Source organism: Lissotriton helveticus, chromosome 1_1 (genome assembly GCF_964261635.1).
Source record: "Lissotriton helveticus chromosome 1_1, aLisHel1.1, whole genome shotgun sequence".
Lineage (NCBI taxonomy): Eukaryota > Metazoa > Chordata > Amphibia > Caudata > Salamandridae > Lissotriton > Lissotriton helveticus.
Window position 1 is genome coordinate 1,957,799,130 of NC_136057.1, and position 27,174 is coordinate 1,957,826,303.

Consider the following 27,174-nt stretch of genomic DNA (forward strand, 5'->3'; position numbering starts at 1 on the left):
CCCGCAGCACTCCATCTGCGTGCAGCCATTGACTGGATGTCTCTTGCAAGAAAATGATCAGTGACTTCTCTCAAAGAGATCATTGGACACACTTACCCTACTTGCTTTGTTATGCAAGCATCTGGTGTCCAGCAGAGATACCCTACCATCATTTTCATTCTCGCCTATTCCTTAAAGTGTTACTCAATGTTCCTAATCCAACCGTTATTTCTCATTTATAGTGAAAGAGTTGTCACAATTTGTGCACCATGTATCCCTAAAACTCTTCTCAAAAACACAGAGAGCACCTAACCCGCCCTTCAACTCCTCTTAATTTCACTCAGTTATTCTGCTTGCATTAGTGATCCTTCAACACGTGTACGCCTTTCTTCTAGACTCGCTTTGTTGGGAGATCATTTGAAACCTTACCTATGTGACATTGCTGCGCACTCATGAGATCGTCCTGTGATGGCCCCTTGACTGTAATCATAATTTGTATCAATATTGTGTACTTGCATTTTCAGTGTGCAGTGCCTGAATAACAGTACTATAAGAAATTCAATTAATTGCAGAGCATGGTCAAGGAAAAGGGGGCTTAAAGCAACATAAATCTGGAAAATGTGTATTACAAGCGTTATACAAAACACACCAGGATAAAGGAAAGACACTATATAAAAAGGAGATCATTTTATTTTACTATACAGGACAAATTATGAAACAGGTCTTCGTCTGCTATAAATAAAAAAAAGTCATATTTTATTAAAAAAAGAATTCGAGTTCCAAACCCCACTAGTCGCACTCGCATCAATAGGCCAACCTAAAGCAGATGTCTTCATTTTATCGCAGATATTGACACAACAGTGTAGCAGACACATTAATATAAAACATGTATGGATTTACATTGCACTGGAAAGACAAAACAATGTTTAGAAATTCCTTAAACTACACAATGGCACAGGTTGTAAAGCTCTTTTTTACCAATCTCAATCACCCTAATGCAAAACATTCATTCAATAACAAATGGTACAACATAGCCAATTAAGGCACAAAGTATTCGCTACAAGCAACACACTTTAAGGTGGGAGTTAATTGCTACATGATTTGTTTTTCACTTTCACTGTTCTGTCCTACAACCCTGACATGTATTATAGAGTAGTAAAATGGCAGGGACTTCTGTTTGTGCGCCATGGCAACCTTGGTAGCCCTTTTTTTTTTGGGGGGGGGGGGACATTCTCTCTCTTAATTTAATATTTGAAGGTGCCATTTAGAGCCTAGTGGCCAGCCTGGTCTACGTCATCCTGCCAGAAGACGGTCAGTTGTACTGAGATATTCCCACCTGCCAGACTGAGATCTCTGTCCTTTGAAGAGAGTCATCACACTGACAGCTCCTTTCACAGCACAGAACTGCCCAACTACCACAATGAGTAAATAAACATTTTTGATATGTATGGATTTATTCCCAGCACTTCATAGGGTTCATGCTGGCCCAGATTTATAAATCTAAATGGTGCTGCCTTGCATCAAAGGAAGAGAGAAACAATGCACCCTATCTACTAAGAAATGACACATTGTCCTCTCCTTCCACACTGACATACTTTTGGCTACCATGCTTCAGTGCACACACCCTTGCATCATAGTGTAAGAGGCTTACCTTCTCTAGAGCATAAGTTTTGTACTGTAAGGTGACCCTTCCAGTACAAAAACAATCCTTTAAAACATTTCCTACTTTGTGTGCGGTACAATGCAGCATACATGCAAACTTGAAAAAATAAGGAGAAATTAATACTTTTCTTCTTGTTACGCCTGCTTCGAGGAGGCATAAGATGTAGTTTCAAATCCCTGTCTTGGTAGATAGGGATTTGCATCCAAACTTGTGTGTAGTTGTAATGTTCGTGTTCCACCCAGGGAACTCCCCATTGACTCAAAATAGTACATAACGGAACTTTACTCTACTTTGGGGTACATTCCAATGCACATCAAGGTTTGCATTAGATAGTAAATCCTCTTTAAAACTTTGCACCGGGTTTGGTCAATGTTTGTGACGGATACCCGACACAAAGCATTATGAAATCTGAACCTTTATATGTTCTCTGCCTGTGTTTGCTACGCTAACATGGCAGACATGGGCAGCTAAAATGAATGACAGCCACCTCATTAGGGCAGCCGACCATTAGTGTAACCTGGCAGTCTATATGCAACAGGCTGCCGGAGAAGAGGTTTACATTGGCTGAACCATCAGATGCTCCGCTGGTAAAAACATGGTACTTGCTGCCCATGACTGTCGCCAGAGTGGGGTAACCATAAAATTGGCAACTGCGTCATGCACCATTTATTGGGTAGATGTCCTACGGATACCAAACCCTAAATCTGCCCCTAAGTTTGGAAAAAGCAGTCAAATGACTTGGATTTTGTAAGACTTTTTTTCACCATAAATGATTGAGCCATTACAGCCATAGCAGTTATTGGTGCAAACATGTGAATACTGCACTCCCTGCATATAGAGGATCATAGATGGTTTAGAACTAGTCTTGATAAACTGCAAAAGGCTGCGGTCAAAACAATACATTTTAAATTGGGTCATATATCACCTATCTTGAAAGAACTGTACTGATGACTAGCGAACACTTCTTCGACTTTTTGTCATGGTATTTATTCACAATGTCTCACTGCAGTACTTTTGCAAAATATAGATGCTTACCAATCTAGAATGCCATCAGCATATGCATTTAGGTCAACATTATTGTAAATCCCCTTAAAGGAAGAGTGTAGCTATAGCCAGTTTGATAGCATGGAGCGCTCTCCGACTTGTTCTTAGATCGAGTGTCATTTTTTTATGATTGATGGATTTCTCATTCTGAACAAGGCTTTTTTATCGTCATCACGATAATCACAAAAAGGATTTTTTAGAGACTGGACCTGGAGACCAATAGACGATTTAGAGAAAGTTGACCAGGTGTACTGCTCTCCTGGACTGCCTGCCTTAACTGTGAGTCTACTTTTCAACTGAAGAACTCTTCAGAGTTTACAAGCAGCATAGAATGCATTATAAATGCATTGAAATAAATAATAAATAAACACGACCTTCTGGAAAAAAAACGGAAACATTGTCTTTTTAGTGCCTTATTTTGTTCTCATGCTCTGTTCCTTTGTCCAGATGTATTTCTTCTGCTAAGGTTTTAGTGCTGTACAAACTGAACAGAAGCAAAACTACCATAAAGGATGAAAGAATGAATCAGTAAGAAAGCCTCCTCAACGTTACGTTTAGAAGGTGCACATCACTCACATATTCAAGAGATTGAATGATGGTGCCTGTGATCTTCAATCATGTTTTAGAGTCAATGAAAATGTTATTTGGTGGTAGCAGAGGGAAGTAAGATTGAAGTCTTTTCATAATTAATGTTAAGTACAATATTAAGTTATAGGAGACAGACTACGAGAACATAGAGAAAAAAAATTATTCAGCTGAGCACTAAAAAGAGGTATGAGCATGTGGGCTTAATAAAGGGACTCACTAAATGATGGAAATATAATATCAGTTTTACGTCAGAATATTGTAGGCAAAATATAGATGTATTAAACTGGACCTAAATATCGGCTACCAAAATATCTTGATAAGTGTATGAAGATAAGAATAGACTTAACTTCAAGTTCACATTCATGTACAGTGACGATCCGTATATCTGCAAGTTACCCATATGTGGAGTTAAGTATCGAAGGCCTATACTAGTCTTCATGATGTTTTGGTACTTGACATTTAGGCTAGAGTGTATTTTATAACAACATTTTACTCACAATGTTCTGTATGTTTAACATAACAATAGATTTCACTGAGGCATTGAAAACCATTGATCAAGATGGAGTTTAACATTTGATGGTGATTTGCTTTATTGCTCTTCTAGACACACCTGAAGTTTTGATATTATTTGGCAGAGCCGAGGTGATCATGGAACATTTTCTAATTGGCACGGCGTGGTTTGACCAAAAGAAAGTGATGTGAAGTGGGACCAATGGCACTAATGTCTTGGAGGAGGCACGTACAGACTTGTCTAAGCCGCACTCTTGTCCCTAGATGAGCCTCTCAACCGGAGGCGGTTGCACCATATTCCACATCTCCACTCTGGATCCCTCCTTCTCCTGTCGGCTGGGGCTGTAGGTCCCCTGGTTGGCTCTCATACTGGCAGCAGTGATGAAAGCACAGAGTCCAACACAGAAGATGAAAAACAAGGCCACTATTACCACAGCCAGGGCGGTGAAGACCCTCGACATCATGGCGTCTGTCATCTGGAAGGATGGAAACAGGTTGGACAAAATTTACATAACCATAAAAGTTCATCATTAGAGCTGCCATGGTATGAAAACACTGGTGAACTTTTTAAGTATGAGAAACATGAAACAATAAAAAAAGTGGAAGCAGTTTAGTTTTGAAGTGTTGTATGTTTTCTGCTGTGAGTTAGTTACCTTTTATCAAATGAATAGTCTGTTTTGCTTCCTCAGTGACCTCTGGTTATCTCTGGATTGGACAATATGAAACTCGTCTCTGATCTTACCCACCTGTCTTGCATTTTACAATCTTATTTTAAGATCCCTTGTTTATTTCCGGCTCATGATCTCAGTAAGAAGATGTCCAAAAAATGTGAGTAAAAGAATCATATGATGATTGCTTTCATTTGTAGTTGGTGAAACCACAGGGGCTCATGTCTGCCTTATTATGATGTTTACATGAACATTCTATACTTTCGGTTGCTTGTGGAAACAGACAGCAAATACATAGATTCAAAACTATCTGCAACCAAACTATCTATCGTACATACATTTTTCAGAACAAATCGTACAAACTGTACTAAATGCATAATTCCAGCTAAAGTCACCCCCACCTATTGCAGGACTGGGTTATTTTACCATTCTGATTCCACTGTTATCAGATATGTGGACAGATTGTTAAGGTGACATTTGGATTGTTTACAGTATATGTTTCCATGTTATTGTGCCTTAATACTGCAATCCTGATAGTATGGTGTTAAGCTTCCCCACATTACCAGCGGGGGCTCCTCTTCTATGGCGGAGGAACGTTACCACCCCCCCCACCCACCCCAGATGCATTAAAACATAAGGAAAGAAAAAAAAATATTTTCCCTTTCCCGTTGAGTCTTTGGGAGCAGGTGGCCATCGGGGATGACAGACTGCAGGAGGAGTGGTGGGCATTGGTGACAGTGCGCATGACGGTTTGGTCAGCTGCCTCCAGCAAGCCAAACCATCATACACACTGAAGCGATCTTCAACCTGAACTTAGTTGCTGGGTTGAAGACAGCAGGCACAGGCTCCTCGTCTTACTAGGAGTGCAAATTCAGAGCGCTCAGGCCAATCCTGACCTTGCTCTCTTAACATGAGAGCAGCGTCAGGATTGGCCGCAGTGGAGTCTGGGAGCCTGTGCTTGCAAGGAGAGGAGTAGAGGAGCGCAACGTGGCCAGCTGCAAGTACGTTTAAAAAAAAGATTTTATATTGTCATCCTGCAACCTCTCCTCCACCCCCCTCCCACAACACCAGCCTCTACTGCACATCACTGCCAAAATCTCTGCACACACATTAGCTTCATCGCTAAAGAAGAGAATGCTGTGACCTCCAAGTTTTCTCTCTATACCTTACAGCCTTATTCACACTACCTAGTCAATTCCAAGACAGTTTTGGTGACATAGTGGGCCGGATTTACTAAGAAAGGTGTTCATTCTGAAACGTGTGGCATGGACCCATTTGAAACATTATGATTTGCGAAAGTACCTCCAGTAGATTAAATATCCAAAATATAATTTAAATCACATTTATCTCATAATTGAAAATATGCATTTTCTATCAGCAGTTGTACATTATTATGGTAGTGAAGTTCAGAGGGAGTCCTGTGGGCTATTATATTAGTCACTAGGGGCCGTATTGATAAAAAATTCACACAACGCAGCATGCCACCTTGCTGCGCTAAGAGAAAGAGAAAGGGCAGGAATGCTCTGTATTTACCATTACACAGCACATTTCTGTTCTTTCCTTGAGCTGGCCCATTTTTGGGCTGTCTAACGCCAACAGGTGCACCCTTTTGTCAAGTTGCAAGGGTGTTTAAATTGCAGGCAAGATTGTTTTTGTGCAGGAAAAGACACATTCCTGCACTAAAGCAATTCTCAGAAGTACTTTCCTCTTTCTAAGTGTGCTGCAGAATGCAGTACATTCAAAAAGAGGAAAAAGAGAGGACACATAAAGATATTTTTTCTTATTGCACCTCCGGTGGAGAGGCATACAATTCTGACATCTACCATTGTTGGTAAATCTTGGAATATGTCAGAATTCATGGGCGGATGTGCAGGAACACCCACGCTCCACCTGTGGCACACCTCACTGCTCCACAGTGTAACGCAAGCCAGCGATTTGTGCTGCCTTACTTTCCTCAAGATTTATCAAGCCACTCAGGGACATGCACGGTGGCCTAGCGTGGCCTGATAAATCTCATTTAGGTTTTGCATCACCTTAGCATGGTGTAAGGGTGACGCAAAACCTTAATAAATATGCCCCTAGATTTATTAAGGATGTGATCACTGGGAATTGGAGCTCTGGGAGGATTTTCTTGTCCTAAGCCTTCTACCTCTTAGGCCCACGTCAATAGTATTCCCTCCCGCCTTTCATTCCTACCGGTAACTCGCAAAATCGTGCTAAGAAGACACTTCCTGCATCAACAAACACAGGATGGATAACCACCCACTCCGAAATATATCTAAAAATTATATGTATTTTACATGTACTATGGCTCATACCCGGCCTTTATTTTTCTGTAGCTAGTGATGGGATAAGTTAATTTATTGTAGTTATCTTTGCCTGTTTGACTCTGACATCTGGGCAATTCATCAAGACCTAGACCAAGATTCACAAAGGTTTAATGTTGGGTTAACGTAAGTTTTTTAATGCACACACCAAGCTAAACCTTTTTGGGGATTAACAAACCAACACAAATGGTATTTGTGTTGTTTGTATGGAAAAGTAATGCAAAGCAGTGTGAAACACTGGTTTGTATTACTTTGCGTCACAGGGATGTTACATGGGTGGTACATTGGCATTCCCATGCAACCACCCATGTTTTTTTTATGCAAAACCCTGTCTATTAACATTAGTAGACAGGGTAAAGTCGCCAAAATGAATGCTGTTGGAAAGCAGGCGTTAAAAGGAGATATGTTTTCAGTTCTCCTTTTTTTCCGACTTTGTATGTGTGTTGCACAGTGCAGCAAGCATGCAAAGTAGAAAAAGTGCCAATGCAGTCACTCTTGCATCATGGTGCAAGGGTGTCTGCTTTGTGAGCAAGATTGTTTTTGTGCAAGAAGGTATACCTTACTGCACAAAACAATCCTAATAGACATTTTCCTCTTTCTATGTGTGCCACAGAATGTAGCAACATAGAAAGAGAAAGCAACGAGGAGAAAAAGATATTTATCCTTGTTACACTTCACATGTGGAATCATAGCATTTTGACGCATTCCCCGGTCTACCACTAATGGTAAATCTGGGAATGTGCAAATCCATGGGTGAACCCATGGGAACACCCATTCTCCACCCATGTAATGAGAGTAACACAAGGCAGCAAATTGCTCTGCCTTGGGTTAGTCTACATTTGTCAAGCCACCCATGACTTGATTAATCACACTTAGGATTTGCATCAAAGGGGAGCAAGGGTGATGCAAAACCGTCATAAATATGTACCCTAGGAGGCGCAAATTGTAATTTTGTGAATTTAAAACCACCCGCCACACAAACACACGCACACGCACACTCCCACCCATTTCAGCACTTGCTAGATGCTATATGGTTCTGTCTGATATGTACACAGCAAATCTAGTAAGAGGTGGCCCAGTGACACACAGTAACCTTTCTCTCACCACAACTTTCAAAAACTCACAATAATAGAAATGTAGTTTTTAGAAGCAAGCGTCTTACTTTGGATAAAGGTACCTACTTCTGACAACTGGAGAATCCCAAGTGGTCCGTTACTATTTTGATTACATCTCATTCATCAATTACCAAGTACTGCATTTAGGTCATTATCAGTAAGGAACTTTGCCTGAAGAAAAAAAATATTGACAAAGTGAATGGTTCTAGGGAGTTTAAGGTGAATGTCTTCTCTTTTTGTGAGGGCTGTAAGCTGTGTGATATGCGTGAATGCACAAATATGCCACCCACACAGAAAAGGTGGATAAATCAAGTAAGATAATTCATATGTGGCAGTCTGAGGCCTTTGACAGTAGACTATCTTTAAGACACAGAGACCAAGAGACACCGGGCCAGATGTACGACCAGTTTTTGCATGTGCTAATGGGTATGCGACCCATTTGCGCATGCAAAAACCTACATGGCCAATGTACTAATACTATTTCACCAGTCGCAAAAAATTGCGACTCGCATAATAGTGTTTTGAGACTCGCTATTAGGAAGGGGCATAAGCTTCCTAATAGCGTTTCACAAGCCATGTATGAATGTTTTGCAACCACAATTGTGGTCGCAAATCATTCGCAATTTGCCGCCCTTTTCAAGAGGGTGGTAATGGAGTCGCAAATGGGAAGGGGACCCCAGGGGGCCCCTATCTCTTTTGACTGGCTCTAAAAATATTTTTTAAGGGCAGGCAGTGGTCCCAGGGACCACTGCCTGCCCTTAAAGGAAAACAGGCTGCATTAAAAAAAAAAACTGCTTTATTGAAAAGCAGTCCCAGACATGGAGGTCTGCTGAGCCCAGCAGGCCACCATCCCTGGGAGGGCTAGTCATTCCCAATGGAGTTGCAAATTGCGAGTAGCTCATTAATATTCATGAGCCTCACATTTTGCGACCCCATTGGGAATTGCTAACAGTGTCTATGACACTGTTGCACACAGGCTATTGCGACTCGCAAAATGGAGACTCGCAATTTTTCGCAATTTGCGAGCAGCAAAAGCCAACAGTCATACATCTGGCCCACTGACCCTAGACGCAGAGCCATCCTTCCTGGGATAATCTAACTGGACTATTGCCCCAGTCCTTAAATGGTAAATTAATCGTTGAGTTATACAAGTCTCACACGCCTGATAAGGTAGATGATTTGAACGTTAGAGATGGAGAGCTTTGACAACACCAGTAGCAAATGACCTAGATTTCAGCTCCAAGTTTGACCCCTTCTACATCTGTGGCAAACTGGTGTAACACGTTTAAAATAAGGGCGAGAGATGGGACCTTGGTCACTTATCCTGTGCTATTAATAAAAACCTATTCTGTCATGCCACACGAAGTTGCTAACCAACCAAAACCAAACATTGCACAAGTAGAACCATCTCTTCTTAATGATCAAAGAAACGCTAAATTGGTGAGCACCAGAAAACATCATAGGACATGGAGGAAACTGGTCGTACTGAATGAGCCATTGGGATCCTCACTGGTCGTCTGGAGCTATTCTCCCAAACTAGCACCGCAATTATAATGTCTTTGCTTTTGCTTCAGATGTCAAAAACAGGCCATTTACTTCTTTCTATCTCTGACAACAGTTCAGGGTGCAGGCCATCTATGTAAAAACACATTTAGATGGTTTCAGTAACAGAGAAAAAATGTATGGAAGGAGATGACTGCATTTTACACTTCGAAAAAGGAAAGGAAAACACTCAAACGTCATAGTAACTAAAATAGGAAATAAAATATTGTAACTTGCAAAAAAATGAATTTGTTTTAATTACTTTGAGGATTCGCCGAAAGAATTTAGCGGTAGTACAAAAGGTGTAAGTGCTTCCTATGTCTAGAACACAATATGCATCACGGTATTGATTAGGTGGCACGTTCACACTGAAGACACACTAACATTGATGTGAAAGGTGTCCACATCAAAAGTGCTTCTTTAGAGGTTTTAAGCTTTACTGTGACTTGGTCTTATGCCAGTCTCCAAGATGTGGTGTATTACCTTATTACACAGTGCTGGAAAGTGGCCCCACAGGGTCACCCAAAGCTTTTTGTCTTTCTCCTCCACTTTTTCCGACCACGTTTTTGTTGGCTTTAGGATTCTGAGCACTTGACCAATGCTAAACAGTGTTAAAGTGCATGTGCTCTCTCCTGTAAACATGGTAACTTTGGCACATACCCAATTTACTTATAGGTTCTGAGTAAAGTGCACTATATGTGGCAGGGCCTATAAATTAAATACTACTAGTGGTCCTGCATCACTAATTGTGCTACCCACTTTATGTAGCACCTTAACCATGTCTCAGGCCTTCCACTGCAGAGCCTGTGTGTAGTTTTAAACTTCCATGTTGACCTGGGAACTTAAACCACTTGACAGGCCTAAACGTTCCTTTTTAATACATATAAGTCACCCCTAATGTAAGCCCTGGACAGCCCAAGGGCAGGGTGCAGTGTATTTAAAAAGTAGGACATGTACTTTTAAGTTTTACACATCCTGGCAGTGAAAAACCCTTACATTTGTCTTTCACTACTGCAAGGCCTATCTCACCCATATGATATCATTGGGGTTACCATATTACATTTTATACGTGTCATTTGCAATTGGGTGAGATAAGACCTCCAGGTTTCACAACTGGAATCTGGAATCACAAATAAAATTCTCATTTTATGGTGAAATCGAATTTAAAATTGCAACCTTGAAAATGCCACTTTTAGAAAGATGGCATTCTCTTACTTTAGCCATTTTATGACTGCTGCCTGTCTCTGATCACTTGTCCGGGGTGGGTGACACTGAGCTTGTGTATTCCATATAGACAGCCACACACAATGGGAGCTTAAGTGTGACTTGATGGGATATCCTGGGATGGTGGGAGGGAAGAGCTGGGCACAGCCTCACACTTACACCTGTATAGGCTGTGTCTTGTCCCCACACAAAGGGCTTCATACTCTCCTATGGTGAGTCTGGAGGCAGGGCAGGAAGGGATGACCTCTGTACCCTTCATAAGTCCTAGACCTTTGACATCACCACTACAGTACACTACAGGAACTGTAACCACTTTGCCAGAAAGAAGACTGCTGTGCTGAAGGACTGCCACTGTGCTTCTCTGGAAGAACTGCTGCCTTGCTCGGTTGTCCTGTTGCTCTCTCTTATCTTGGTGATAAAGACTGGACCTACATTTCTTCAACCCAGAGTGACTCCAAGGGCTTGTTGACTGGCCTACTGATCTGAAGTCTCAGGAACATAAAAGACTTCCAACCACCCAGCTCCTGGACCGTTGATAGTGGGCCTAAAGTGCTTGCTCCAGAGGAACAGATGCATCCTTTGCTGTGAGAGCAGAATCAACGCATCACCGCTGTTGAAGAAATAGGACTGGTGAATAACCTCGGAACCAGAGCATCGTCTTTGGACCCGTTGCTTCAGAACAAACGCTTTGCCACCACTGTGATGAGAAGATCTGCACATCACCTCTAGGGCATGAAGAAACCTGGTGCATCGCCTTGGGAACTGATGTATCGCCGCTGTTGCGTGGAGAAAATCGACACATCATCTTGACTGCAGGATCGACACTGACGCAAGCTTGGCTGCACCCAGCATCTTCATTGTCGCAACCAGAATTAAAGTGCTTTTGTTCAGCGAGACTCACTAGGTCCCTGAATCCAGCCCATGCTTCATCATGGTCTGCCTGAACTTTTGACTTTGTACCGGTTTGGTGCAACCGGATATCCCTAGAAAGCTCTTATTGCTTCTAAGCTCTATTTTACAGTTTATTCTTTTAAAATTCATAACTCAAGTTCTACCTATTGGATTTTTGTTGTTGTGGTCTTGTTTTATTTATTAATTTAAGAGCTACTTTTCTAACCTGGTGTAGAATCTTTTTGTGTGTTGTTTTCACTGTTTTGTTGGTTGTGTTGCACAAATACTTTACACAATGCCTTTTAAGTTAAGCCTGACTGCTCTGTTCCAAGCATCCAGAGGGTGAGCACAGGTTAATTTAGAGCGTGTTTGTAACTTACCCTTATTAGCATTGTGGTTACTGTGTGACCAGCCCCCCCCCGCCCCAGTCAACCAGGAGCCCAATTTCTATCACACAGCTTGTTAACATGTGACCATGCTCATCTGTACTATAGAACTTGTTATTACAATGAAACGAGGACATGTGTTGTGTCTGGCTATGGGTCTCTTTCCACATGCTGAAACCTCTCAGCTGCCATTGCTTAGGGTCACATGCATTGCACTGCATCTATGCACTTTAGCCTCCCCTGTTAAAGCTTCTCATTGGCTAATGCCTCACGTCTGCCGCTGTGAATACCCACAGCTGCATTTGTTGAAGGGTGCTTTCATGCAGACTAACTTGGCAGGTCCAACTGCATGAGAAGAGAACGAAGACGAGAGTGTAGGAACTCAACAATTGGAGTAATTTACTTCCAGTGGAATCAGTAAATAGCCCTGCTTTGCTGGATTAGGGCCTAGATGGAATCCTGTCCATTAATATAGTGCCTTTTGACTCATGGTCTGTAGGTGTCAAACTGTTGTCTCACAAATCCTTGCAGGACTCGAGCGCGCTGACATATTGAGAGGTTGGAAAAGGTCTCCTCTGCTTTTCTTTTCCCCACTTCCTGAAGCAGGCTCAAATGGGATAGAATGCAGTCACTCAAAAAGACTGACCACAGTGTTACTAAATGGCTGTCCTGTGGGCTGGTCGGAAAGGTGAATGACTGCAACAAAACATTGGTTGAACGAAGATAACCCTTTGCCTAACTCTATCTGATCTTCTTTTGGCTGATGAAATATATATATGGCACTTCCAACAAAAAACGATGGAGGTGCTTGGCCCAAAGCACCTGTATATATTTTTTTATGATTACGAATTACTTACAAGAGCTCTTGGAGGCAACCAAAACTATCTCTTGTCAAGACCCAAAGGCGAATGCACTGTGTCCTCTAAATCATAGGTGAAACAAATATGGACATTATTACTTTGATGATATGCTTTATCTATGCTAATACAATGTAGTATAAATGTGCAGACATCTAAGCAGAAATAATTGTCAAAATACATTCTAAAATTGCATCAGACTCCTAGAGATGACTGCTTTAAAAGGTCATCTAGAAGGATGCGTCACTGAGGTAGAGAAAATCTATTTATAACACCAGAGCACAAGTATAATTCGAGGCAAGGCCTGTCCAGCCCCTTATTCTTCCTAAGTCGAAAACGGAGGTACAGTTAAATTGGATGAGCACGCTTCGAAATGACACAACTGCTGTACTGGCGCTACATACAATGTTATCATTGTCTGTGTTACAATTCCGATGACATATCTTGTGGTTTCCACGACTGTTAAAGTTAAAAATAAAAAAGCACGCATGGTCACATTTGTCTGCTAGCGAGTTGCCCCTCATTTCAAAAATTGCCATTTATCACACTCAGCGGAGTGAGCACGTCGAACCATGGAATTCATTGTATAAAGCAGGGGCCAATCTAGGCCCAACTCACCTCAGGAAATTGCTTTCTTTTTGCAAACGATAAACTATCTGCTGGTAGTCACTGATTAAATACAGCACATTTTTTTAACTGCAGGTTTGCACCCAGTCACCTCCCTGAACGCTTGAATAAACATGGCCATGCAAGAACTCTGCTAAACTGAGACAAGAATTCATTGAAGGCTAGGAGTGCCCAATTCCAATGGATGATGGTAGAATCGAAACCACATTTTCAGTTTTTGTACATGCTACAATTTGCAGAGATCGAAATGAGAATGAATACATAATTACATACACTGAAGTCGTGGAATGGATGTGGCTCTAGTCCACCAATCCTGGACGCCAGGGTTCTCCGAAGTCGGTCCAGGATGGCAGGTTTTTAAGATAACTGCATTTATCTAAATGGGGATAGTGTTAAAATCTGGCATGGATCCGGTCCTCCAGAACCGACTTTGTAGAACCCTGTTTTAAGGTAAACAGACACCGTAATGTATCCAACGCTCTTTAGAAAATTCTGGAATTGTTGCAGTGACCCCAAGTGGAACATTAGCATAAACCTATCTGCATATCCGATTTACCTAACTTTCTAAACTTGTAGGATGACAAATCTGTTTAATTTTTTTTTACAAATTTTGCACATTAAGAAAACCTGTTTAATACAATCACTGATATTAGGTAGTAAAAATTTGAATATACATATTTTTAATAAATAAATACAAGTTTAAAGCTAGAACTGTACATACACTTGATTGGCAGTGATCAATATAATACTAGTACTGTCAGCAACACACCACAGCTATTCACTTGGTTGGTGATGCTGTCTATAAAGGAATCTGCATTTAGCAGGCAATGGGCTTCCGATGACCCAGTTTGACAAAAGACAGCACATCTCCTCAACACACTGTTGTCCTCCTAAACTACGAAGATCTGGAGGACAATCACACTCTTTTTACTTTTTCAGAAACTATTACTAAGGTAAGCCATTAACAAATGCCTTCTAGCCATACACAGCAAATCAAAATAGAGAGCAGATGGATAGATATGCCCATGGGGCCAGTGAAGGGTGCAGATTAAGAAAGCGCTTTGGTGGCTAGCCAATAGAAGAAAGCGCTATGCAAATACTGATAACATTGAACTGATGTTCCAGCAACGTATATAGTACCCCTGGCCATCACATGACAATGCGGGATTATCAAGGAATGCAGTGTAATATTGCTGAAGTTTACCTTTTTGTGTGTAGGTGATGAATTTATTAGATCACATAAAATTACTTCGATGTGTTTTTTTTATTTCTCCTTTGCAGCTGTGTTAGGGACTTGTAGCCTACACATCAATTCGCAGCCAGAGTAATATCAATATTGAGAAACATTTTTCATGCTTAATTATGTCGTCATTTTGTGCGTAAAAGCAAATGTGTGTGCAAGTATAACTAATTTTGCTGAAAATCACAGTGTCACATGGAGAAGTTTTCAGAAATGGACTTTGAAAGCGATGAATATAACCAAAATTACAGCAAAAGCTTTCATGTTTCAGAGTGCCAATTGCAGGAGGACATTATGAGAAATGTTATCAACTCCCTGAATAGATCGTTTTTGTGGACATAATAAATTGGACCTGAAGGCAGTTTCCATGTGATGTTCATAGCAAGTGACACCTGAAATACTGTAAGCCTGCACCAGGGGGAGAGGCCACCCTTGCACAACAACTAGTTTGAAAATGGTGAGCTAGAGAAGACATTTCAAGGAGTGTGGGTGATTACAGGAGCTAAAGATAAACTGCATCAAAATAGCATCCTCACATTTAAAAAAATAGGCTATTCAGCAGTCTGCACTGTGGCAGCTCCTCCGCTACGGTGAAGCATCGTCGTCCCTCTGAACATTTAAAAAAGGAAAAATAAAATGATAACCACGCAATGTGATTATCATTTTATTTTTAGGTACTTTGTCAGTTCTCGGTGCAGGCAGGGCCAGGCAAGGCCAGACTGGGCTGGGCTGTGCAGAGCAGGGGAAGGAGTGGTGATCACTTTCTAAGTGTGCATGATGGTTTGGTCCGCCAAACAGTCATGCGCACTTTGCAAGTTCTCCACCGGGCTGTAATGCACAGCCTGGGAGGAGAACATACACAGGCTCATAGCCCCCATCTAAGGGCCGAACCACGATGCTCAGACCAATCACGACGCTGCTGTCATAGTGACAGCAGCTTTGTGATTGGCTTAGGGGAGCCTGTGTGCTTCCTGCTTTGGACCTGGAATCAGAAGAGACAAGGCGTGGCGGTGACGTGGCGATCGTACCCATGTAAGTGATTTTTATCCCTTCCCCTAACCGCGCCACCTCCCTCCCCGCCTCGCCACCCCATTCAGTTGCAGCCGCCACTCAGTCTGGTGTTTTGTGCTTGGAAAAAAATGACCTCTAGATACATTACCCATGCCTGTCTTTGCATGCTTTATCTCTTAATGGACATGCCACCATAGACTACAGTTAGGGGTACAAAGAGGGACAGATGTTATCTCAACTTCCATTTTTGTTCCCCTAGCCCTGCCATTTCATCTGGTCTCGGGTTTCATAAAGACGATGCTCAATGAGTTGGGGCACCTGGTTTAGAAAACCAAAAACCGGGATATTTCATAAGCATAGAATAGGACTCCAATTTTGCAATGAATGAATAGAACTGAACAATTAATTAACAGCACCCACCAACATAAAAACCGCAGACATCGAGGAACCAAGGGGAATAAAGTCTGTGTTACCCACATTTCTTTCTGCAAGGGGCTGATACCTTAGTCTGCACTGGAACACATGAAAACTTACAGTGCCATAAGTAAAGGGCGCAAATTAAGAAATAGCTTTGGTGCCATGCTGATACAAGGCACTCTACTAATGTCTATAACATAAAGTTGATGTTTGCAGCAACACATGTAGTGTCCTTAACGAGCACAAGACAATGCAGGATTATCGTTATATTCAGTGCAAGATTGCCGATGTTTGCCGGATTGTGAGTAGTTAATCAAATTTATCAGAGCCCATGAAATGAATTCTATTGGTTTTTATTGGATTTCTTCTTTGGAGCCGTGGTACGGCTGGTAGCCCACCCATCAATTTGCAGTCAGAGTAATTTCATCATTAGAAACATTTGCCATGCTTAATTTTGTCATAATTTTGTATGTAAGCAAGAGACTGCAACGTATTTAGCTGTAAAAGCAAATCTGAGCTTAATTGTATGGAATTTTGCCTAAAATGACAATGTAAATGCCACATCGAGAAGTCTTCAGAAATTGATTTTTAAAGCCTATTAATATAACTACAATTTTAGCAGAGGTTTTCATGTTGCAGATTGCTAAGTGCAAGAGAAAATGATGGAAACGTTATCAACACGCTGAGTAGATTGTCTTTGTGGACATAATGACCCCGGAAGGAATTGGACCTGAAGGCAGTTTCCATGTGATGTTCATAGCAAGTGACAACTGAGCGTTTGTGTGCACGTGGGCCAGAGGCCACCCTTGCACAACAGACTGTCTGAAAATAGCGCGCTCTAGAAGACATTTCAAGGAGTGTGGGTGATCACAGGGGCCAGAAACACACAGCATCATCCCATTCCAAAACAATCAGGCCATTCAGTCGTCTGGTGGTCTGTGATTGAAAATAAATACCTCTTTATACCTTACCCGTGCCTGCCTTTACAAATGTCGAATATCTCTCAAAGTACATGTGACCATAGACATCAATGCGGGGTGCAAAGTGTTGTAAATGTTAGCTATGGTTTGCATTCTGGTTCCCCCAGCGCAGGCATTTCATCTGGTCTCTCGGGTCGGACAGACAGGGCTCAATGAGTAAGGTGATCAGAGTTAGAAAATCAAAAACCGAGATATTCCACAAACACAAAAATAGGACTGCGCCGCCCAAATGAAACTGAAGGCATAATTAACAATGCTCTACAATATAGAAAATAGTTCTTTCTTTTATGGCATGCTAACTGCACTGAACACATGCAAACCTGCCTCCCAATACGTTAAGTCAAGCCTCTTACAACCAGGCCAAGTACTGCATTTATTGACATTTGCCACAACTGATGGGGAAAACCCTGGGACTGTCTCAGCAAATTGCAATGCCTGGTAACCCCATCAAAGAGATACTGTTAATAGGGTGAGTGTGAAACGAGGAGTCAGTGCAGTGATGTCATCAACGGTTGGTCAAAGGGTACACGATTGTTCAGTTAGCCATGCTGGCAAAAAATGTTTCCATATTTCTTACTGTATTAAATCTGCATAATGATTAAATAATTGGTAGTCCAGAGCAAATAAAGTCCAGAAGCTCTGGCAATGTGTTCTGGTTAGAAACTCAAGTCCCTGAACATCAGTACACCTATTAGAAAAGGTGTTGACCAAGATAGCATGTTTAAAATAAGGTCAAGTGAAAATAATAAAAGGATTGCTTGTGGTCTAGACTCCCTTCACATAAATGGCAGTAGATGATTGCCAGCAGAAGACATTTGTTGCAGCCAGCCGCCCATTGCCACAATCCACAAAATGCTGGGATGCTTGTTGTGCTGGACTGGGCATGTGGATTTGCATGTTGGCATTCCTCATACAACTTACCCACTCCTCCTCCCTCCACCAGAGCACTGATTATTTTCTGGATTCCAGAAGGAAGGGCAGATTCACCATACTGTAGACCATCCTGGCATGGTATGGTTTGCAGCAGCTCTACAGAAAAGTAGTTTCAATCCTGTGGGGGATATATGTTGTGCACAGATGTATCTGGTATTGGTGCAGCAAGTGAGTGCAGTGGCAGCAGGGCCAAGAGGTGAGATGTACCCACTGCAAGCCTGGTATGATCTTTTTAATGCCAACGTAGGTCATCCGGTTCTATTGCCTTTGGTGCATAGCACCCATGGCACCTTTGCTACTGCTATCAGAAGTGCGGGGAACAAGGGGGTCAAATACAGAATCATGGTAAGAGCCCCTTGGACACATTTTGTCATCTGTCTTGTTAAAGACAGAATTAATTTGGTGATTGTCTCCAGAAGCTATTCAACATTTAAGGTAGACCATTCAGCTCCACCGTAATGTTGCTGTACATTCTGTCATTGAAAACCTTGGGGCATATTTACCAGGAAAGGGCGGAGTGTGGCACTGCGGCAAATTTCGCAGCACCATGCTCCGCCATAACCAAAACACAGAGATGCACCATATTTACAACAATACGGCAAACCTGCTGTGTTTTCCCTAGTGCTGGAGCTAAAAATAGCTGTCTAGTGCCAACACAGACATCATTCAACATAGTGCAAGGGTGGCTGTATTCCAGGGAATGATTGTTTATGTGCAGGAAGGTCTCCCTTCCTGCACATAGACAATCAATAATGGCGGTTTGTTACTTCTATATGTGCTGCATCACGCATAGAAGTAACAAATCATCATTATTTAATGATTGTTTATGTGCAGGAAGGGACACCTTCCTGCACATATACAATCATTAGTGGTGTATTCCTCTTTCTATGTGTGCTGCAGAGTGTACCACTTTCATCCAAGTCCTGAGGAGTAACAGAGAGACGGGCAGCTTGTCAGTGAAGCTCATTGTTGTCCACCTCATCCATATGGGCCTATAAAGCACCCAGAGTATGTGAATTGGAGGGACCGTTCTCCTACGCTTCATTGGGATAATCACCAAGTTTTCGCTTAGTGGAACACTTGCCTCCTTCTTCTGACTTTATCATCTGAGAGATTAAAATGTTTAAGAAAATTCTGCTTCAACCTCTAAACAAGTCTGAAAAGTAGAGAACATGTCTTGATCCACTTCTTACTATACACATAGGTTAGTGTGAAAGTTTATACCCATGCTTTTCCGTGGTGGAAATAATGTTTGCTCAATTGTGCAAATTTTCTATGATAATGCCCCTTGGTGTACCACTGCAGGACTGAAGTAGCACCAGATGTGCCTTGGAGAGCAGACCACAGACAAGAATTATGGAACTACAAGGCCATATGTAATGATAACTCTCTGTATATTCTTTTGCTTCGTTTTGTGTTATAAACATAGGGCATCATATTAAGTAGGGGTGTGTGAATTTGCCTTATTTGCTTTCAGGTAATTATGATAATTTTTGGGGAAATTACAAGTAGTTATGCAAAATGCAAATTTAGTTTAGAGTGAAATTCGCTGTATCAATTTTTGAGGAGAGGATGAATATCGTACAAAAGTAGCATGAAAAACACAATTGCTGTGAACAACAGATGCTTGAGTTGTTCATGGTGTACCTGTGCTATTGTGGTATAATTTTGCCATGGGTTAAGCAATATGGCTCAAATGGGTAATTTCAGGAATTTCGTGTAACAGGCTTAATGTGAAACTCCTGAAATTATGCAGGCATAATAAAATGTTTTCCTGGGCTTATTATAAAGTTTCATATAGTAGCGGCATTGTTCAAGTTCCACACAACTCATGGTTATACTGCCCTCTTAGAGGTGGGGGTGTGCCAGGTTTACAATGATATAGCCACAACTGGCTCCTTCTGCATAACCTCTGTCTTGGCGTTCCAACTGCCCCTGGTCCACCAAGTCGTAGTAATGATGGCTGAACCAGCGAATATGGAGAAAGCACCATCAATAGATTTCCCAGCCGAGACATGATGGTCCCCAGAAGCAAAATCAACAATTATGTGCTAGGCTAAAAATTCCTCTGCATCAGGCTCATTGTTTTTATTTTCAAGAGAAATCTTGTTTCATTAAAACCAAAAACCATTCCCTAGCTGATGTTACAAACATGGCACAAATGTCCGTCTCTTCTGTGGAACTGCCACAGCGACAGCTCTGCTCAAGACACTGAAATCCTTATTTGCTTGACAGGGATCTCTAAAGTTTAATTTATTCATTTTATTTTGAAGGTTTTATATAGCGCTAGCTCCACCCTAGGGTATTAGAGCGCTTTACATCAGCAGTGGTAGTATACAATAAAGAACAATCATGGCATTTGAACAAAACACGTTGTACAGGTGCTCAAAACAGAAAAAGGAAAACAAATAAAAAATAAGAAGAATAATGGGAGAAGTTAGGGGAACATAAGGATTAGAGGTACATATGGATGGAGAATGGCGATAGAGAAGCCAGTTGCAGGAACCAGGGTAATAATGAAGATAGTAAATTTAATAGTTTGTCAAGGAGGGTACAAAAGACATGATAGGAAGTGGGTGGTAAAGATAGGTGGAGGGGGGTGAGGTGACAAGAGAAAAAGAGAGGGGAGTAAATGTGGGACGGGGGAGTCTAAATAGGAAGAGTTAGAGGTAGTCAGAAAGACTAGGTATACGATAATTATTTCCCCCAAAATTTGGCGAGCAAAGGCTTTCTTCTGCCAGGGTAATAGAAGCCATATCCTCTCTGACCTGGCAGGCTACCCATCCGGGTCTCAATGTAATGATGTTTTTAAAGAATTTAAATATGGCCTTTTTTTTCTTATTGTCTTGATTGGGCTTTGGCCCAAAATTTTGTGCATGTGTTCTTTTACTATATAAGGGACCAAGAGCCAGAGTGAGGGTGAATGGTTGTGTCTCACGAGCAATAGAATTGCAGAGGGGCACGAGACAAGGATGTCCCTTGTCACCCATGATCTTTGCATTGACTCTGGAGCCGTTGGCGACTTGGGTCCGCGGGGATCCGCTTATATGAGGACGAGCAGTAGATGACAAGTGGCAGGAAAAAATATTGCTGTACGCTGACGATATTCTGTTGTATGTAAGCAAGCCCCATACATCCATTCCGAGAATTCTACATATTTTTAATCCTTTTGGGAGCTATGCAGGGTACCAAATCAATTGGGATACATCCTTGATTTTCCCGTTCACCCAGGGCCGCCCCAGTAACCACAGAGGGGTTCAAATACCTAGGAATTGAAATAACTAGAGATGAAAACCTTTTCCTGACATGCAATATTGTCCCCCAGATTGATTGCTTTGGGCGGATGTGGACCACTGGCACACACTCCCTCTCTCGCTGATGGGCAGAGCGGTTCTCTTTAAAATGATGACCCTCCCGAGAATCCTATATGTTTTCCAAATTACGCCATTCAAAATCCCAGATTCTAATATGAAATGAATTAATGGTATTTTTGCAAACCCTATTATGGGATGTGGGGCGGCAAGAATCTCGCTGGCAAAACTGCAGCAGGGAGTCTACGATGGTGGTCTGGTAGTCCCAGACCTCTGGGCCTATTACTGGGCTGCCCTATTAGCTGTTGTTAATGATTGGTTGTTTGGGGATAGACAGGAACCGGCATACAGAGTTGATTGCCTGGCCATGGGAAGTAGGAACTATCCGGCACTCCTCTATGGCAGGGAAGGTCGAAACCGGCTTCCACCTCACACGCTGGCAGTAGTGAGAACTTGGAGGACAGCCAACAGATGCTTGTGATGGGAAGGGAAGCTTACATCAGAAACCCCACTATAGGTCAGCAACAGGCTAAGCGAAGTCAAGGAATTGAGAGCATACACAAAACGGCACAGTATAGGAATTGAGAAGCTGGGGATATATGGAGGTCAGGCACTCTGGTTACTTTCGAGGCACTAACGACTGAATTTGACCTTGCACCGACAGAAATGTTTCGGTGCCAACAGCTGCAACATGCCCTGAAAAGCCATCTCCCTGAGGAGGGGAAGATTCCTGAATACTCTCCCCTAGATGGCAGGCTGCTATTGGATCCAATGTCCTTTAAGGCAGTATCCCTGACATATAAAAAGATTATGACTAATATGCCTGACAATGTTGACCCGCTAAGAGAAGCGTGGTCAGCCGACCTGGGAGAAATAGACGACAGTGAATGGAGTGAAGCACTTCAATGCACAAGAGAGATAGCGATGGGAGTTAGTGCAGCTAAGGACACTACACAGATCCTACCTGTCCAGGACAAGAGTGTACAAAGAGGGTTGGATAGACTCTGCTTGCTGCCCTAGGGGATGCGGGGAGCTGGGCACATTTTTTCACACGCTGTGGTCCTGCCCTGTCCTACAAAACTATTGATCCAGAATAGTAGCAACAATGAGAGAGGTGACAAGTGTGCAAATACCATTAGAGGCTAAGTGGCTATTGCTGGAAATGTAAATAGAGGGAAAGTGGCCTAAACACGTCAATACTTGGCTGGGGGTGGCGGCAATTAGTGGCAAAGCGCAACCTAGCTAGGCTATGCGGAGCAGCGAGCCCACCAGCAATAAAAGATTGGAAGGAGGACCTGGACTGGTGCCAGCAGGCGGAACAGACAGCCTATAGCACCACGGGTTGCCTACGCACATTCCAGAAAATATGGGGTCATTGGATGCAATATTGGGGGGTGCTTAATCAAACTAGGGAGGGGGCACGAAATGTACTTGACACGTTGGGAGGGAGGTAAAGGAATGGGAGTAGTTAGCCGTCAATGATGACTATACAGAAGATTAAAACAAGCCAGCACTGACATTGTAAAGGAGACCTAGCCCCATGCGAGGGGCCTACAAAGGGAAAACTGATCTGTATGATTGCTATGTGTCATGAATCAACTGGTAAATAAAAAGATGTTTTAAAAATAAAAGTTTGAAATAAGGAACGATAAAATCATCTTCGGACCCGTAACATTTTTTGCAGTTATGAACATGAGCGTCAGTTTACCAAAAAGCCAGGTGTAGTAGAAGTGACGTCAGACGCCCTTTGACCTTCAGTTTCACTCATGCACACACTCTTACACATACACACACATTTACACTTACACACACTCTCCCTGTCATTTAAACACACACTCATTCGCAAGTACGCACACAACATACATTTAAAAGCATTGTTTTTTTATTTATCTCAGTTACCAGAGAAGGTCAGCTAATCATACTTAATTTACTATTACAATAATGGTGACTATTGAAACATTCACGTATTAGGTAATAATAATAATTGGAGAAAACAAAGAGAGTGGAGCCCCAACCGACGTCCATAAGGACCAGCTGCCACTGTGCTCCCGGCACTGAATTTGCCATCTCTGAGGCCAGGGTTCGCAGAGGCAGTGCCAGGGTCTCAAGGGGCAAGCCAGGGGTCACACCTGCGACCCCTAGCGACCCCTAAATGACATCCATGGTTATGAAGCAAGCACACCCCTTTCTTGAACCCTCAATAAATAAAAGTAATTTCATGTTTGGGCGCTACTGTACCATGCAATCATTTTAGTCATTGTATGAATAGTGTGCTCTCTCTAAAGACATCATCGTTACTGATTTGCCTAGGACAAGCAAGTCACATCCTAAATTTACAGTGATGCTCCAGCTACAGGGCATTTCTATTGCACCATTTCGACTTGTATAACATTGAAATGGACGTGCTGGCTTTGGTCCATATGCATTAGGTTTAGCTACAAGAAAAATAATAAACCAAACTAATAATGCATTGGTTTGCTATGTTCGTAATAAGCCATAGAGAAAACAAACAAGTTCACCCCCTTTTGAAATGTGGCACTAAGTCTGAGGCAAAATTAAATTGCGCTATTTCTTACTGCAAGCAAATAGTGCAGTGTCAATTTGGTCCTTTTGTTAAACAAAGTTAATGCATGAACTCAGTTTTCTTTGTATAAAGAGATCACTGCTTTGCAAGAGAAATGGCATACATTTCAATAAATGTTTACCCTAAAGCAAAAATATTTATAAAATAGGACAGAGGCAAAATATATGTGATCTATTATGGGAAAGCAGAACGTTGAAAAGTTATACCTTTTTTTGCCCAAGTGAAAATTTTGTGTGAGATGCCCTCAGAAACAATAATAAAAATAAATGGCTTTAATATAGCACTTCTTACCATGCTTCTACCCTTTTGGCTACTTTTACATAATGTAATAGTGCTTGGGATGCATGGAAAGTGAGTCAGCGTTGCTGGGATTAAAATTCTTGGCCTGCAGATCACTGAGCATGTCTGCATGGAGCTTTCAACTCAATGAGCCATTCTGACAGGTGATATGAGAATATATGCTCTTTTTATCAGTAAATACTCAGCTTGACTTGCCTTAGCAACAGCAAAGCCCTTCAAAGTGCTCCACTAATCTTCATACATAAAATGTCAATTGTTTCCAAACACTGTATTAATTTTTGGTTTTCTATCTAAAGCAAATTTGGCTCAAGGAATTGTTAGCGCTTTACATGAGAGCCAGACGTTACATATTTTGCTTGTTGGGCATGGGGAGGTTATGTTATTTGCCCAGAGTCACAGGATGTTGAGTCAAGGACAAGATTCAAACCTGGGACCATAGGTACAAACCATTTTTGAAGTCGGTTACAGCCCGATTGGCCCGTTTCTGACCCCAAAAAAGCTTTTACATATGTGCAAAACAGAAATTGCATGTCGGTAACATGTCACCGAATCACAATTTTTGTTTGTTATTCAGTCTTTTGACGGGATGTGTTTAGGGCGTTCGTCCAAACACTGAATCCAAATGGGATGTATGAATGTTTTGCAACCAAATTACAGGTGCAGAATATTAATATTGTACTGACTTCTTGAAGGAGGTGTTAACCCATTTGCAAATGGGAAGGGCCACTGGACCACTGCCTACTCATAAAACATGAAAATTCTAAATACATTTTTTTCTTTTTGGATACAGTCTGTTTTCCTTTAAGGAAAACGGGCTGCATTTAAAAACAAAAAAATAATTGCTCTATTAAAAAGCAGTCAAAGACAAGGGAGTGAGCAGACCACTTTCACTCTGATAGCTGTGATTCCTAATAGATCGCAAACTGCAGCCTACCTCATTAATATTCATGAGGTAGGTTGATTTGTGATCCACTCGGAGTCGCTTTTCAAAGATGTACATTTACTTACATCAGCAATTGCAATTTCTTAATTGCAATTTCTTAAGATTTGCAATTGGGTATTCACAATTCTAGAATGTTGTACATGTGCCTCCTGGTTCCCTAGTTTCAAAGTCTGTAGTCTAGCCATTAGGCCATGATTTGTGAATGTGTGAGTTGTATAACTACTGCCATTTTTTGTAACTCTTTACTTGAAAGACCTAAAAGTGCGATATTAATTTTCAAGCAAGAGATATAACGCCTCTCAGTCATCCCACTTCTTGACTTTCTGAACATTAAAAAAATTAACAGTTTAAACAATAGTAGACAACGTGGCGCATCATATATGTGGGTTGACCAGCCCATGCACAACTCATCTTAGACTGGATTTTGAAGGGAATTGTAGGGCCTTCAATACATAAAAAAATGCTAATATTGCCCTGGATTTTGTACCTGCCCTGGCTTTATTTCAAATAATCCATTAAACTCTCACAGGTCGTATCCAACCATCTCCATGCTGCTTCTCGAATGCTTGGAGATAGCATCACCATTTTTCTAACACTTTTTCTCCAAACTAGATTTGCCATTTGGAGCAGTGTTTGAACTTGCTGCATCTGCAGACTGTGGTCTGATTATTTAGAGATCGCATCCTTGCAACTGTGTGGAAAGTAAGTTTGTTTTACACACTAATTGCACTTTGCTGCTTACACTTGCCCTGTTTTATATTGTGTGTGGGGGCTTTGCTTAAACTATGAATCTTTGTGGAAGGGTAGTTTGGGGAAAGTTCCACTGGAAAGGAACGTTGCCGGAAGTTTAGGGGGGATAAAAGTATCGATTTCTAATGTTTTTATGTTACCTTTTTAAATACTGTTACATATCTGTGTTTGCAGGCTACTTACCGAGTGCTCAGAGGTAGCGCTGCCATGTTTCTTCCACTGCTTTCCAACTAAGGGGTCGATTAGGATGGCGGAAAGATCGCCACCGCCAGCCATGCAGTGGCGGTCCTTCCGTATGCTGATTGTGAGTTTCCCCCCAGCAAATTAGCATGGCGGGGGAATCTCATCACAACTGTGGCGGTCGCAAAGACCACCCGCCATGGAACCGCCACAGGCAATCCTTAGGATTGCCTGGCGAAGCGGTCTACACCAGTAAACTGGTGGTGGTGCCCTGCAAATTATGAAGACAGCCTTTCGATGGCGGTGGAACCGACTGGGAAAGGCTGGTGGGGATTGGTGACGGGGGACCGTTGCGGGCCCCCCATGTGTAGGGGGAGGTGAGGGTGCAGTGGGGGGGGTACCATTTCACAACACCACGTAGCAGGCATCGTGTGGTACCTGCCACACAGTGCTGTGGAATGCATAACCCGGCATTTTCGCATCACAGCTGTTGCTGCTTTTAGCAGCACCCGCTGCAATGTTAAACTGCAGAATGCGTCCGCCAATGACAACTGTTCTGGGTAACTAACAACTATGCTGATAAAACTACTGACCCCCAAGACAGTAGTCCTCACAAATATATTCTCTAGTATGATATTAAACAACAGGGACAAGCTCCTACAGGGCACATACTTAATCATATTTATTCCAATTCTAGTAAACTTAAAATAGAGTCCGTCTTAGAGCTTTAGTGTTCAGATCACAAGGTAATTTTCTTCTCTATTCTAGTTGACAATTCTAAACCTATGACCGCCCACTACATTCTTAAACATTATATTTTAGCCTTGGTCACAATTACATAGTGCTAAACGTACTAATCATCTAGATTCACTGAAAGCAGATGTGCAACTTGATATGTATTGATCTATCTGTAGATCATTTCAACAACTGGATCACCAGAGCTCCCTTAAAAAAGGTATTTGCCACCGCACTACTCCCTCTGCCCATGGTAGTAAACGGATTTAGTATTCACCAGAAGGAAGTGAAAAAAATTAGAAAAATCCTGGAGGCCTCATTTATGCCCATGAAGATTAAAAAGCAGCTAAAGCTGAATTAAAGGCATAT

The 27,174-nt window shown here is 41.9% G+C and overlaps 1 protein-coding gene across 1 annotated transcript in view; it reads right to left on the bottom strand.

The window, feature by feature from the left end:
• Nucleotides 1–3,180: 3,180 nt before the first annotated feature.
• Nucleotides 3,181–27,174, bottom strand: part of CRB1 (crumbs cell polarity complex component 1) — an 878,642-nt gene continuing 854,648 nt past the window's right edge. The window contains exon 12 of the mRNA XM_078644026.1: nt 3,181–4,260. Coding sequence (XP_078500152.1) covers nt 4,045–4,260 — 216 coding nt within the window. The 3' untranslated portion in view covers nt 3,181–4,044. The remainder of the gene's footprint in view (nt 4,261–27,174) is intronic.